The sequence below is a fragment of the Myodes glareolus genome, chromosome 11 (genome assembly GCF_982192425.1).
Source record: "Myodes glareolus chromosome 11, mMyoGla1.1, whole genome shotgun sequence".
NCBI classification, from domain to species: domain Eukaryota; kingdom Metazoa; phylum Chordata; class Mammalia; order Rodentia; family Cricetidae; genus Myodes; species Myodes glareolus.
In genome coordinates, this window is record NC_142036.1 from 5,515,473 (window position 1) to 5,529,313 (window position 13,841).

General features: G+C 41.4%; 1 protein-coding gene across 7 annotated transcripts in view; it reads right to left on the reverse strand.

Annotated features, from left to right (window-relative positions):
- Positions 1 to 13,841, reverse strand: part of Ncapg2 (non-SMC condensin II complex subunit G2) — a 67,189-nt gene that overhangs the window by 16,640 nt on the left and 36,708 nt on the right. For all 7 annotated transcript variants that reach the window (XR_015739172.1, XR_015739171.1, XR_015739170.1 and 4 more), the window contains 6 exons: positions 13,705 to 13,804; positions 8,868 to 9,052; positions 7,438 to 7,578; positions 4,995 to 5,098; positions 2,929 to 3,029; positions 957 to 1,056 (listed from right to left, as the gene is read on the reverse strand). Coding sequence is in view for 1 of the 7 variants with exons in the window: in XM_048437722.3 (XP_048293679.2) it covers positions 957 to 1,056; positions 2,929 to 3,029; positions 4,995 to 5,098; positions 7,438 to 7,578; positions 8,868 to 9,052; positions 13,705 to 13,804 (731 nt within the window). In the remaining 6 variants the exon portion in view is untranslated. The remainder of the gene's footprint in view (positions 1 to 956; positions 1,057 to 2,928; positions 3,030 to 4,994; positions 5,099 to 7,437; positions 7,579 to 8,867; positions 9,053 to 13,704; positions 13,805 to 13,841) is intronic.

The window sequence follows — 13,841 nt, forward strand, 5'->3', positions numbered from 1 at the left end:
ATCAATACGAAGCCAGGAGGAAAATTACACAACTCTATTCTAGGAAGCTAAGGTCAAGATGCCCCAGCTAACTTACCTTAGAGTCTGTTAAACTACTTGCTTGTGCAAAACCTCCTCCTGAAGCTGTGGAGGAGGAGGATACCAGGATGTGGAAACCCCTTACTCTATGCGCTTGGTACTACACTTGGGTCCCAAACAACTGAGTATATTCCCAGGCAGTTGGAATGAAGACTTTCAATTGGCTAAAGACTGAGTCTGAGTTTTCTTCTCTGGTGGGCACCCTATAATATCACAAAGGGCTAGGAATGAACCTTGCTTGACACTCTTAAGACAGACCTGCATTAATACTTGGAAAATACCTGTGGCTTTCAAATGAAGCAAATTAGCCAAAAACAATGTCTCATTTGAAAACTGTGAGGGGGTAAATGTTCTTTCTTTTCTATAGTAAAATTTCACAAATGATTTTCTTTTGTTTCTGAAAAGCATTTGTACATGAGAAACATCTGTTTTAGTCACTGTTCTATTGACACAACAAAGCATCATGACCAAGGCAATTTATAAAAGCAATCATTTAATTTACAGGGTCACAGTTCCAGAAGATTAGAGTTCACAATAGCAGGAACCATTGCAGCAAGCACGGTACTGTAGCAGAAGCTGAGAGCTTACATATGATCCACATGCACAAGCAAAGACAGGGCTAACTGGAAATGGCTTGGAATCTCAAAGCCCACCCCCAATAATACTCCTCCTCCAACAAGGCCACTCCTAATCCTTTCCAAACAATTCTACCAACTGCACACCAAGCATTCAATCACATTTAGTATGGGGGTCATTCTCATTCAAATGACCACAATCTCCAACCTTACAACTGCTTCTAATCACCTGGCTCTAATGAACTGAATAAAAGAGCAATCCCAAACATACCCAGCTCTCAGGTGAGGAAGTCTCACATTTACCTTTCTAGACTATCCTCTTCCAAAGTGATCTCCATAAATGTCTTCAGCTTTCTGTTCACAGTCTCTACAACCTCCTTCAGCTTTGCACTTCTATGTTTACCTGTAAGAAGATTACAATGAAAAAAAGAAGTTCTCACCATCACTATATATAACATTTTCTGCTGTGCACATGTGGTCAGTTATCTGTGGTCTTGTTTCTCCCAAGTTAACCCTGGCGGACTGTAGGACAATTACCCCTTTCACAGAGACGCCGTGAGAGCACATCTGCCATGAGTAGAGAATCACCAGGAAAAAGTGAAAACCAGCACAAATCACATTCATCCACTGTAGTTTTATTTGTATTTTAATAACTAAAGCTTGCCTTAAGATCAGAGAGTAAAACAGCCCCAACTGATCAGCCTTACAGACCAGGCAGCAATGACACACACCTTTAATCCCAGTAGCCACACTAGTTTGCCATAGAAACTGGGCAGTAGTAGGGCACACCTTTAACCCCAGATCTACAGGGGAATATAAAACGGGAGGAGACAGCTCTCAGACACAGTCTCATTCTGAGATTCCTAGAGGTAGGATCACCATTTCAGACTGAGGAGGAGGTAAGAGCCAATGTCTGGCTGATTTGTTTTTCTGGCCATCAGGTTGAACCCCAATTATCTGTCTCTGGATTTTAATTAATCGTGCTATATTCCACTGCAGGTATTCAGCACCTCACATACATGCTTACATCTCCTCAATGAGGTATGTCCTTTGCTCTGCAAACACAGGGGCTCTGTGCCTCTAAATCAGACAAGCCTTTTACGGTGCCCATACTGGGCCTGAAAACTTTTTAAAACATCATAGACTGAGCACCTAATACCAAAAACTGTAATCTGCTACATTCTAAAATTCAAAACTTTTTGTCCTACTTATATGTGTTTCAGATTTTAAATTTTCAATTCGGGAATTTTCAAGCAGTATGTTTCACATAAATAGTACAAAAACTATGAACTCCCAAATTCTGAAGGAATTCTTGTCCCAAACATGCGGGTGAAAGGGACTCAAGCTTTGTAAATCTTCACAGATGCGGTAGGCATTTAACATCAGTAGACCTTAACCAAAAATACGGAAACTTGAATACAGTCAGTCAGCCTGCAACGATGCCACTGGTCTTTACACTGAGCTGACATTTTATAGGTATTGCCAAATATGTTTCCAGCACTACTTTCAAATTACTTAAGTATTCAAGGGGCATGATGCCAACATGTCCACTGTTTAAAAAAATAAATTGTAGAAACAGTTTTGATACTGGATTTCACTAATACTGACCAAACTAAGTTTGAACACGATTCACACCTCAGCTTCCTGAGTAGCTGAGGCTACAGGCCTTTGCTACAGGGCTCACCCAGATTTTTAAACATAAGTAATACTGGGCAAATCAATAGAAATTCAATTCTGAAGTTCAGTGGTCCAGACCTGTAATCCCAGCAACTAGCAAGGCTAAGACAGGAAAACTCCAAGTTCAAGGCCCGTCTGGTTGCAGAGTGAGTTCATGGCCAACCTAGGTATATTAGTCAGACCCTGCCTCAAAATTAAAAAGGGAGCTGGTGACATAGTTCAGTGATAGATCACTTATCAAGCCTGCACAAGGCAAGAGGGGAGGGGATGGAAGGGGAAGGGGGAGGAAGAGGAGTGGGGAGGGAAAGGGAGGGGAGGGGAGGGAAGGGAAGGAAGGGACCCAGTGATATTTACAGGCACTGAACAGTGCAAGTGAAAGGCAGACAGGAGCTACGATACAGAACTGACAGGGACAGTGGACGGCACTGTACTCAGAGAACATCAGAGAACAAGGGTGAGAAGGCTGTGGGAAAACCTCTTCTGTGCTGCCAGAGAAGAGGTGAAACAGGTCAAATTCCCAAACATCTGTAACGGCAGCAACAAACAAGGACATAATCAGTAAGTTACAAGATGAAGGAGAAAAAAAAATGTAACTAACCTTTATTAATAACCAAAATAACGTGCAGAACAGCTGTGAGGCACACAATGCCTTCAATATCACCAGAGGTTACACAAGCCTTTAGTTCATCCAAAAATGACCTATGGAACCAGCAAACATTTGAAATTATTCCATATCCCCAATACTTTATAAAAAAATAAAAATAAACACAGGTGAGGTTTACCCACAATCATAAATACCACTTTTCAGGTAACATGAGAAATTGCCTAAGGTCCTCCCCTTTATGTATTATACATGTCAGTTCTTACAGATGAAATGCTAAAACCAAATGGTATGCACAGGAGAACAGGAACGTGGCCTTTGAAAAACAGTGCGGCTATGTTCTACAGTCCAATGTACATAAGAGATATTTAACAGGCTGCTTAAAGGCAATCCACAGCCCTCAGAATGATGCAATTCAGCTTTCAAGGAATATATTCACACCATTCAGTGCCACTGTGTTCACAGTCTGAAAAACAAATCCCTCTATATCTTCAGTCCCTTGTGGACTACCACAAACCCTAGAATCCTAGTCAAGTGATAAATGGACTAAAGAACCAAGGGTTGTTTATGTGATAAAATTTGAATTCATAAACTGTAGAAATAAAAACTTTTGTGTTACTGAAACAAATGATGCTGGTTAGCTGGAGCTGAAGACTCAGCTGTGATTAATAAGAGACTAGCATCAGGAGGTGAAGTCTGGAAAGCACCTCCACAAGGTCAGCACATAGAAGAGGACTCTAACTGGGGGAGGGAGGAGCTGGAGCAATGCTGCAGCCCAAGCTAGTAGCCAAACTTGCTAATGGGTCAATTTGTTACTAAGTTTTTGACTTTTTTGAAGTCTTATGGGAAGACAGGACCTTAATTGACTGACCTGTGGAGATGCCTATGGTACACATTTTCTTAGGAGGGCCAAGACAACGTGGGTGGGTGGCACCACCCTTGCACAAATGGTCCTGAGCTGTATAAGAAAGCAAGCTGAGCAAGTCATGGAGAGCAGTGTTTCAAATGGTCTGTTTTCAATCCCTGCCATGGCTTTTCTCCATGATGGACTATAACCTGAAAACCAAATAAATCTTTTTCTCCTCAAGCTAATTTTGGTTAGTGTTAAAGCAACAGAGAATGTGGGAACCCAAAAATGTGAGCCTATTTTCCTTTGTCTGAAGGATAGAGAGTTTGAGCTTATTTTTGCTCTTTCAAAGTTGTTGACAGCAGGTGTGGCTACAAAATAAGACATCCTGACCTAGGCTGTGGTTACTTGGTGTTTTCAACATTAAGATGGCCAACATAGGTGGGTCCACTCCACCCTGACTAAATTGGAGAATTCAAACATACTTCTGCTCCTTCTTTTGAAATAGGAGGTTTGACTTAGGGAGTAGATGCCTGCAGGATACTTGGTCTAGGGTGGGTTCACTACCCCAAATATCAAATGTTTTGCTCAGGAATTAAGGGCTTGATGTCTCAAGTATTGGAGCAAGTAACTATTCTGGCTGTCCTTTGTTAAAGCAGTCTTTTGCCTTCTTCCCCCTTATTGTTTTGGAGTATAAAAGTGTATGGAAAATAAATATAGGCAAAATTCCACATTCAGTATTCTCTGAGTTGCCCTCCTAGTACTATCCTGCGTCTCTGTGTTTCCTTCTTATCTCTGTTCCTCTACCATTTCTAAATCTCACGTCCCTACCTGGAACGACAAATCCACTGTGGCTAAGATTGTGGCAGAAGTCACCCCAAAAAGATGGCTCATGACAAGAGAAGAAAACTAGAACACGCAGTAAGAAGTGTTTTTGTACACATTTTTTTCCCGTCTAGCAGAATCTGGTTGTGATAAACATAGCTAAAAACTATTTAAATGGACACAACAGTTTATAGAAAGTAATGGTTCTGTATGAAAGTTTGACATAAGCAGTTCCATCACTCATAACATGAAGAAAAGCTATGGAATGCTTTTCACAAGTGGGTAAAAAAATACCTTTGATAATCTGAGAGTAAAAAGTAATAAATTACAGGGCACTAAGAAAAAATACAGATAGGGTTGTACCAGGATCAAAGAGAAGACAATTAATTACCTGACCACATCCGAAGACTTCATTATTACACCAACTAAACACCTTGAAAATGGAGGAAGGTCAGCAGGACATTGTGGTGTGGTCAGCTCTTCTATATCAGAAACCTAGGAAAGTTTCAAATCTTGTAATTACCCCAGATTGACAGCTTGGTTCACATTGATCTGGGTTCTCTTATATCTGACCAAAGCAATTCAGAAACTCAAAATAACAAGCTTTATTCACTACACTTAATTACAAATTTCTTTATTATTCTCCACAAGAACACTTTACTCAATGTAACAGAAATAAAGAACATAAAACTTAGCAAGGCTTTAGTCAAATGGCCTTTATTTAACTTGATATCATCTATAAAAAAACCGTATTTTTATCCTAAGCCAACTTAACCAGTTCCTCTCAGCTCAGATTAGAAGCCAGTCTTAGAATGCTGGTGTTTCAGACTAAAGCAGTTCTCAACCTGAGAACTGATATCCTTTTGCGGGTTCAAACAATCCTTTCAGAGGCGTCACCTAAGACCGTCAGAAAACACAGATATTTACATTACAATTCATAACAGCAACAAAACTGCAGTTATGAAGTAGCAATGAAATAATTTTGTATATTTCATTTGTATAATGTTGTATGGCTACAATACAACATGAGGAACTGCATTAAAGAGTCACTGCAGTAGGAAGGGTGAGAAAATAAGGTCCAGTCCACAGGAAAGATAAACTCAACAGTAAAAGTGGGGCATGGCGACTCATGATTGTGATCTCAGCACTGTGGAGGATGAAGTAGGGGATATCATGGGTTCCCGTCTTAAACGCTAATGTGATCACCAAGCACATCCACAGCTTTAACATCAGCTGAGTTATAAGCACTCCCCATGAAAGGAAGACACTGTCAGACTGTTTTACAGAACTACTCATGTAGCACACTTACAACACCTTACTTGTAAAGACAGATCAGCAGTAAAAGCTAAATACAGAGGCCCTGTGAAGCTTAAGGGAGCCAGGCTGGCTACAAAGTTAACAATGTAGACTTCGTGAAGCAGGTATTTTATAATAGGACAGTCAGAAATAAGACCTTCAAAGGAGACAGTAATCTTAAATGCATATGCAACCCAACAAAAGAACTGACAAAAAGAAGTGAAAAAGCAGAACAATCTGTAGTCAAGAATATAGACTGCAAGAAGACAGGCAGTCAGCAGTGTTCTTCTGCAAAGAGGCAGAGCAGCACACAGAAAAGGGTCCGGGTTTGTCCAAAGGCTGCCAATGCTTTAATAACTTCACCTCCATGGCTTCCTGAAGTTAAGTCCTAATCCTAGGTTTATGCAATGCCACCTAGCAATTACTTTCTTAAACCAAATAATCTCTCTTCGATCATGAGCTGCACAGCCGCGTGCTAACATTTTGGGAACAAGGGATGGTAGATCTGACAATGTCCCAAAACATTATGCTGAGCGTGCTGGCATCTGTATAGCCATACCCAGGGCAGCACAGTGAGAATCTGCATCTTCACTTCTCAGAGTGCCCATGACTAAGCAGTACATGACCATATCTAGAAGTTCATGCAGTTCAGCGACAGTCCATCTTTTCATTCTGAGTAAACCCACCGCTACTTCTCTCCTTCACATCACTGCCTATGTCCACAAGGGACATCTTGAAGCTTAAGAAGACAAAGAGCATCCTACATGTTCTCTATGTACAGTATCACTTTCTGTGTTAGCTCAAATAGCAACAATGATCAGGTCAATCTGTAACAAAACAGACTAAATCTGTGTTCCATTCACCTTTAGCTCCGACAGAAGAATAAGATACCAAAATTTCAAGTTTCCAGAGCTAGAGGGAGGGAAGACTTGACTGCTAAGAGAGCTTTCTTCTCTTATAGAGGACCCAGGGTCAGTCCCCAGAACCCACAAAGCAGCTAACAGCTTTGTAAATCCAGTTGTAGGGGACCCAATACCTTCCTCTGGCCTCTGTGGACACCAAGAATGCACATGGCACACATATATACACATGAAGGAAAACACTCATAATCACAGTAAGCACATTTTCAAAACTTCAAGCTTCCTATAGTTAAGAAATGAAAAGAAAAAAAGAAAAAAGCATGCAGAGATATGTACACCAATTCAGTCTAGAACAATCCTGCAATGTCTGTCTGCCCAACTATTCTTGATCTCTTCAACAAAGAAGAATCTTTAGAAACTATCAATTAATTCAAAACCAGCAGACATATCCGCATCATAGTGCCTAGTTCCACCGCAGTCAGGAATGACAATACCCTTAGCATATGCTCCAGTTTCCACATGGCTCTAGATGCCCAAACAGCTAAATGGCAAAGTAGTGAAACTGGCAAACAGTCGTCACCAAAAGCTTGCACTAGAAAACCTTAACCACGTACTGTAAGCAGGCACAACATCTGGGACAGTTAAGAGCATGGCAGTTTCAGAATCAGTATACCTCACCTTCTGCAGCTGATGACTTATCTCAACCACAAGGGCAGCAATCAGAGTAGAAAGTACACCATGATGGACTGCAGTGTCCTTGCACCAGGACTGAATAGTGCTGATAAATTCATGAAGAGGGGACTTCACAGAATGAAAGAGCTACAAGAAATCACATTAGTCATTGTCAGTACAGCTAAAAATCAGTTTTTAAAAAACAAGCACCAAGTATGACAGATCACGTCTGTATCTAAGGATGCAGCAGGTGTGGCGGCTCACGTCTGTATCTAAGGATGCAGCAGGTGTGGCGGCTCACGTCTGTATCTAAGGATGCACCAGGTATGGCGGCTCACATCTGTATCTAAGGATGCAGCAGGTGTGGCGGCTCACGTCTGTATCTAAGGATGCAGCAGGTGTGATGGCTCACGTCTGTATCTAAGGATATGCCAGGCTAAGTAAGGAGGACTGACATAAGTTTGAGGCCAGCCTGGGCTATCTTGGTGACTTCTAGGCCAGTTTGAGCTAGAGTGAGATCTTGACTCAAAAAACAATAAAATGGCTGCTAGTCATCGAGGCACACACCTTGGAGGCAGAGGCAGCGAATTTCTGTGAGTACAAGGTCAGCCTGGTCTATATAGAAAGTTCAAGGACAATCGGAGCTCCATAGCAGAAAGAAGCTGTTTCCAAAATAACAACAAAAACCAATAAACAAAACAAGAGGAGTATCAATAGTAAGGAGGATGGAAGATGGAAAGAAAGGCAACTATTAACATTAAAATAAAGTCATCAGCTCAGGCAATGTTTCTAAATGACACGACTTGACTTGGTGGGGGATAAACTACATCAACAGATCACGGACACTGGAAAGGACTACGAGCTGAGCTAGAGAAAACATATGCCAGTCATGCTTAGGTTATTTCTATCAGCTTAGTCTAGAATAAAATAAAATAAAGAACCTCCCATTTAAACATTCTTAATTAAAACAATAATAGCTCACTGACAGAAAAAAAAATGGCTCTCTGCTAACTTATTCAGGAATGGGCTTTACACTGTTTTAGGAACAGAGCTAGTCCCTTTGATTTTTATGGTCTAGTTTCTCAATTATCTCAGCTTTCACCATCAACAGAAAACCATGGTTCCTTCAAGGCGCTTCTAAATCGGGACATTAACAGATGACGGGCGTGAGCATCCTCCCAGGCAGTGACTGTCCCTTTGAAAATGAGCATCTTCACAAATATATTCTTTCCTGGGAAGCTCTAGAATCACAGCCTGCAGAGATCAGTTCCGTTTAGAGTCCTTACATCCATGGGACTTCAATCCCTGAGCTCAAGACTGCCGATCTGCATGCCACCAAAGAAGGCAGGCATGCTTACCTTTAGGGCTGGCGTCCAACCACCACTCAATGCCCACAGCAGATAGCACAGTGAGACCTGGCCAGTTCAGAACAATACCTGCAGACTTTCTTCTGGTTTCTTCCGGAAGGTCCAAGCAACACATTCCAACATTTTTTGAAATACTTCCTGCACTAAATCAAACAGCACTGTGACTTCTTCTGAATCTGTTTTCTGAATCATGGAGCTTCCAGCTATCTCCTTGAGAATGTCAAGAAGTAATGAAATGTAAAAAAATTCCTTCACTACAAAGAAAAGGAGAACCACCAATTACACATGTACATAATTCAATTGAAATTGCTTAACACATAGACATGAAAGTAATGTAAGAACCTATTACTACTGAATTAGCACTAAACACGTTTACCAGATTAATCCAAACTAGAATCAAACATATTTTTTTCTCCACATAACTAAAAAATTGACTTCTTCCCCAGCAGCAGTAGTACAGCTGACTTTGTAGGTAAACTACGAACTTTGTTCATGTGTGTCTCCTATAAAACTTGAATTAGAAAACACAAACTTTCTCTTATATTTTACTAAAGTAAAATCCAACAAGGACAAGGTTAGACAGCTCCCAACATCGTTTGATAACGTAACAGATTTCTGATATCTGGTTGTAGCTTATTGGTTTTCTTTGGTGTTTTTTTTTTCCCCAATTACCTTCCTGACTGAGTACATAATGTGGTAAAATTCATTTTGTATATAAGCCTAATAAAACTATTCCTCCATCTTTATTTCTAATCAATCTTGCCAGTAAAAGCTACAAAAGCAGAGACAGGGGCCTGTCCCCAGTAAGCCTCAAAGGCACACACCATGTCACCCTGCCCCACTCTTAACACATGGCTCAGGTGCTGGTTAGCCCTTAACTTTAGGGTACGACACAGCAAGCCACCTGGCAGAATCCATAATACAAGACACATTAAAATAAAACAAGTATGCAATAAAGCACAGAAATGATGCTCCTCAGACAGTCCATTATCCAGGTGACCACAGGACTCGCCTAGAGAATAGTCCTGGATATGAAGGGTAACGCCATTCAGCTACAAAATTAAAGATCCAGCAAGCTCTGCTAGAGACCACAGCCAACCAACTACACCCCAAACCGTCCTGCTGAGGGATGACAGACTTTCCATCCCAGAGGCTCTCTATCAATCCTCTTGAGGTCTAAGGCTCTGCCAGAATCAATAAGCAGCTCTGCAAAATTGCTAAAACCACACAGAAACTTTCAAGGAGCTACTACTCTTTCAGTCCTCATATGTATTTATCATGTGGACCATCCACTGAGTGAGACGGGGTTGAGCTCTTCAAACCCGGATACTGCTGACTAGACCCTGACAGATGTTTTGTGGTGGGAAGATTCACCTTTAATCTACTGGCAACCTGTATAAAGGACAAAGCTCGCTCGCTCTCTTTGCCAGTTTGTTCTCTCTCGCCTTGTTAGCAGGTCCATTCCTTCATTGGCATTAGAACCTACTTCAGGATTCCAGCTTATACTGATGTCAGCTGAGATATCAAGCTTTGTGTACTGAACAACTTCTGAATTCTTGGACCTTCGGCTGGCAGACAGCCAATGTTGGATTAGCCGGACCATAGTCTGAAAGTTATTCTAATAAATCCCCTTTATAAGTATAGATTTATTCTCTAAGTTCTGCTCCTCTAGAGAACCCTAACTAATATAACACAGACAAAGGAGCTGTCTCCTTACATTCTTCCTCAGAATGAGTAGTCTCAGTAACATGGAAAGAAACCTGAAAAAGCGAAAACTTTAACCTTAAGTTATTTCACTGTATTCAGGTGTATTTTATGAACCAAATAAGCAACATGCTAGCTTCCTAGCTAGCAACAAACTGCTAACAGCAGGCCAGGATTCCCAGCTCCAGCCAAAGTCAGTGCTGATCTATAGTCTTGCTGAGAGTCCTCCCCAGGGCACAGCTCACAGTCAGAAAACAAGCCATCAATCTGAAACTAAAGCAGTGCTGGCTCTGTGGCTCTCCCCAGTATGCTCATCTTTAGGTTGCCAAGTCCCTGCCAACAAACAAACAGCTCACTGTTGCAGCAAGGACAGCAAGAGATAGAGACAGCCTCCCACGTAAGCTGTGGGGCGACCTCCTGCACTGTCTGCAAACTGTACATGACAGCCTTGGTTCCTGAGATGCTAAAATCCCAGCTGTCTCACATTAGTCTTTATCAATGGCCTTTTCCCTCCAAAGTTTTAGATTTCCTATAGTCTTTACTTTGCTTTTATTTCTCTTTCAAACATAACCCTAGATTTCCTATAGTCTTTACTTTAAAAAAAGTTCAACATTTCTTTTTAATTGAGCCGGTATTTTCCAGTAAGAACTCTCCCAAAGCTCTGCTATGTTTGGTGCCTGATTTTCCACCATCTATGTACTGTATTGTAGTGGGAGTACCAGAAGTTTATGAGCTTAAACCCCTAATTTATTTGGTTGATGCACTTGGCCATCCAACTGTGTCCCAGAAATGGGTTCTTTAGAATACGCATTTGGGTCTATAAAGAATACCCTCCCTGGACATAATTAATACCAACACAATGTGGTGGTCTGAATGAGAATGGTCTCCATAGGCTTTTTATATTTGAATACTTGGAAGCATTAAAAAGTGTCAGTTCGTTGGAGGAGGTGTGTCCCGGGGCAAGCGTTGAGGTTTCAGAACCCATGTCATTTCCAATGAGCTGTCCCTTTTTCTGCTTGGTGGCTGTGTCTCAAGATACGAGTTCTCAGCTACAACTCCTGCTCCATGCTTGTCTACTTGCTGCCGTGCTCCCTGCCATGAAAGTCAGGATGACCTCCCGATATACTCTTATTTTCTATACGTTGCCTTCGTCATGGTATCTTATCAGACCAATAGAAAAGTAAGTAAGACACATAAATAGCTTCTGAAAATGGCTTCCTCACCGAGCCCCTTTCAAGTAGAGCAGAAAAGTTTTAGAAAGTAGACTCTAGTCTCGGTTTGCTAACCTCTAACGCATCCCTGCAAGCACCACAGAGGAAGAGTTGCACTGCGGTGCAGTGATGAGTCCTAAAGACCCCAATCACTGGACATGCAAACACAAAGCTCACTCCAGCCTGGACACAGGTCCAGCTCTAAACCTGATGGAAAGGGACTGGGTACCACTATGTAATGAAATGAACTAAATGGAAAGAAGATTCTGATTAGTTCTATGATTTTAAACTTTATAAATAATTAAAAGTAGATTCAGCCCTAAAGCAAAATAATTCCTAAGTGATGAATCAAGTGTGAAAAAAAAATCATTTAATTTCAACAATTAGCTTATGTGTAGAATGAAGTTTTAAACTACAGAGAATAATTAAAAAAAATCCAAGACGTTAAAATAAATAATTCTACAACTTTAGAATTTGTGAACCAATACAATATCTTGTTATATTTGAAGTCGTTGACTAGTGTTCAGCAGCACAGGAAGGGAAGGGCTCCACTCAGGCCTGCCTGGAATGCGTCCAAGCTGCATCATTCACATCACTGACCACAATGGCTAATCTGTGGTGTAGGAAGTCCTTCTGTCTACGTGTTGCTTTCATTGGTTAATACAGAAACTGCTTTGGGCCTATAGAAGAGCTATAGGGGAACAGAACTAGGCGGGGAAAACTAAACAGTATGTTGGGAAGAAGATGCAAAGAGGAACACCATAGAGCCACCAGAGACAGATGCTGGGAATTTTACCCAGTAAGTCACTGCCAGTGCCACGTGGCGATACACAGATTATTAGAAATGGGTTAAATTAAGATGTAAGAGTTAGTCAATAAGAAGCTAGAGCTAATGAGCCAAGCAGTGATTTAATTAATACAGTTTTTGTATGATTATTTCAGGTGTAAGCTAGCCAAGTGCCCGGAAAGAACAAGCGGCCCTCCTCCTACAAATCTGGACCAATTAAACATGCTAAACTGCATTTAATGTAGAAAAGTCTCTCTCAGCAAACTAGCAGGCTTTAAAAAATGAAAATTTTAATTGTGGACAGATATTTCCATTTAGCTCAGTAACTGGGATGTACAGTAAAAACCACTACTAATCTTCCACACCACAGAGGCAGCGTATCTGGAAGTAGATGCCTGGGGGCTTGGGAAAATGAGAGATCAGAGCTCAGTAGTGTTTTCTTTGTCATACACTGCACCAGAAGGCATCGCTGGTCCTGGTTCCAGGTGTGCCCCCACCTGACCACATCTGGAACAGTCTCTACACAGATGCCAGGTGAAAAACTCTACACACCAGCAAGGCAGACCCAGGTAGCAGAACCCCAAGGACCCTAGAAACTTGATGTAGGTGGGTCTTCTTTCTATGTGTTGCTTTCATTGTTAATTAATAAAAAAACTGCTTGGCCTGATAGGTCAGAACATAGGTGGGTGGAGTAGACAGAACAAGATGCTGGGAGAAAGGCAGAGTCAGGCAGACGCCATGCTTCTCCTGTCCAAGATGGACATGGGTTAGAATCTTCCCGGTAAGCCACAACTTCGTGGTGGCATACAGATTATTAGATATGGGTTAGTCAAGATGTGAGAGTTAGCCAATAAGAGGCTGGAAGTAACAAGCCGGGCAGTGTTTAAATGAATACAATGTGTGTATTGTTATTTCGGGTGTAAAACTAGCCGTGTGGGATCCCGGCGGGAACGCAGCCCGCCACTCCTTTTTGCAACAGAAACTAACAGTGTGCCTGACATCAGAAGCATCTCTGAAATTGCTAGGTGTATTACAGCCAACAAAACCCCAACTTTTTGGTAAAGGCCCATATGTGTTACATATGAATGTCTGGAAGTCAGATTCTGATCTTCAGAAGAAGGGGGTGAGGGATGGAAGGATGGAAAAGCTATATGTACATACTGTTTCCAAACATTCCTTTAATGGGTAAATGAAGCTACAGTACCTGTTTTCATTATTCCGAGACTCCACTGTAAAAGATGTATCTGAAATTTAGGGTCTCCAAGGCCCACCATGACAACATCTTTACCCACAGCCAGGTACGTCTGTAAGACACACATGGGTTCAATAACAACAAAGGCC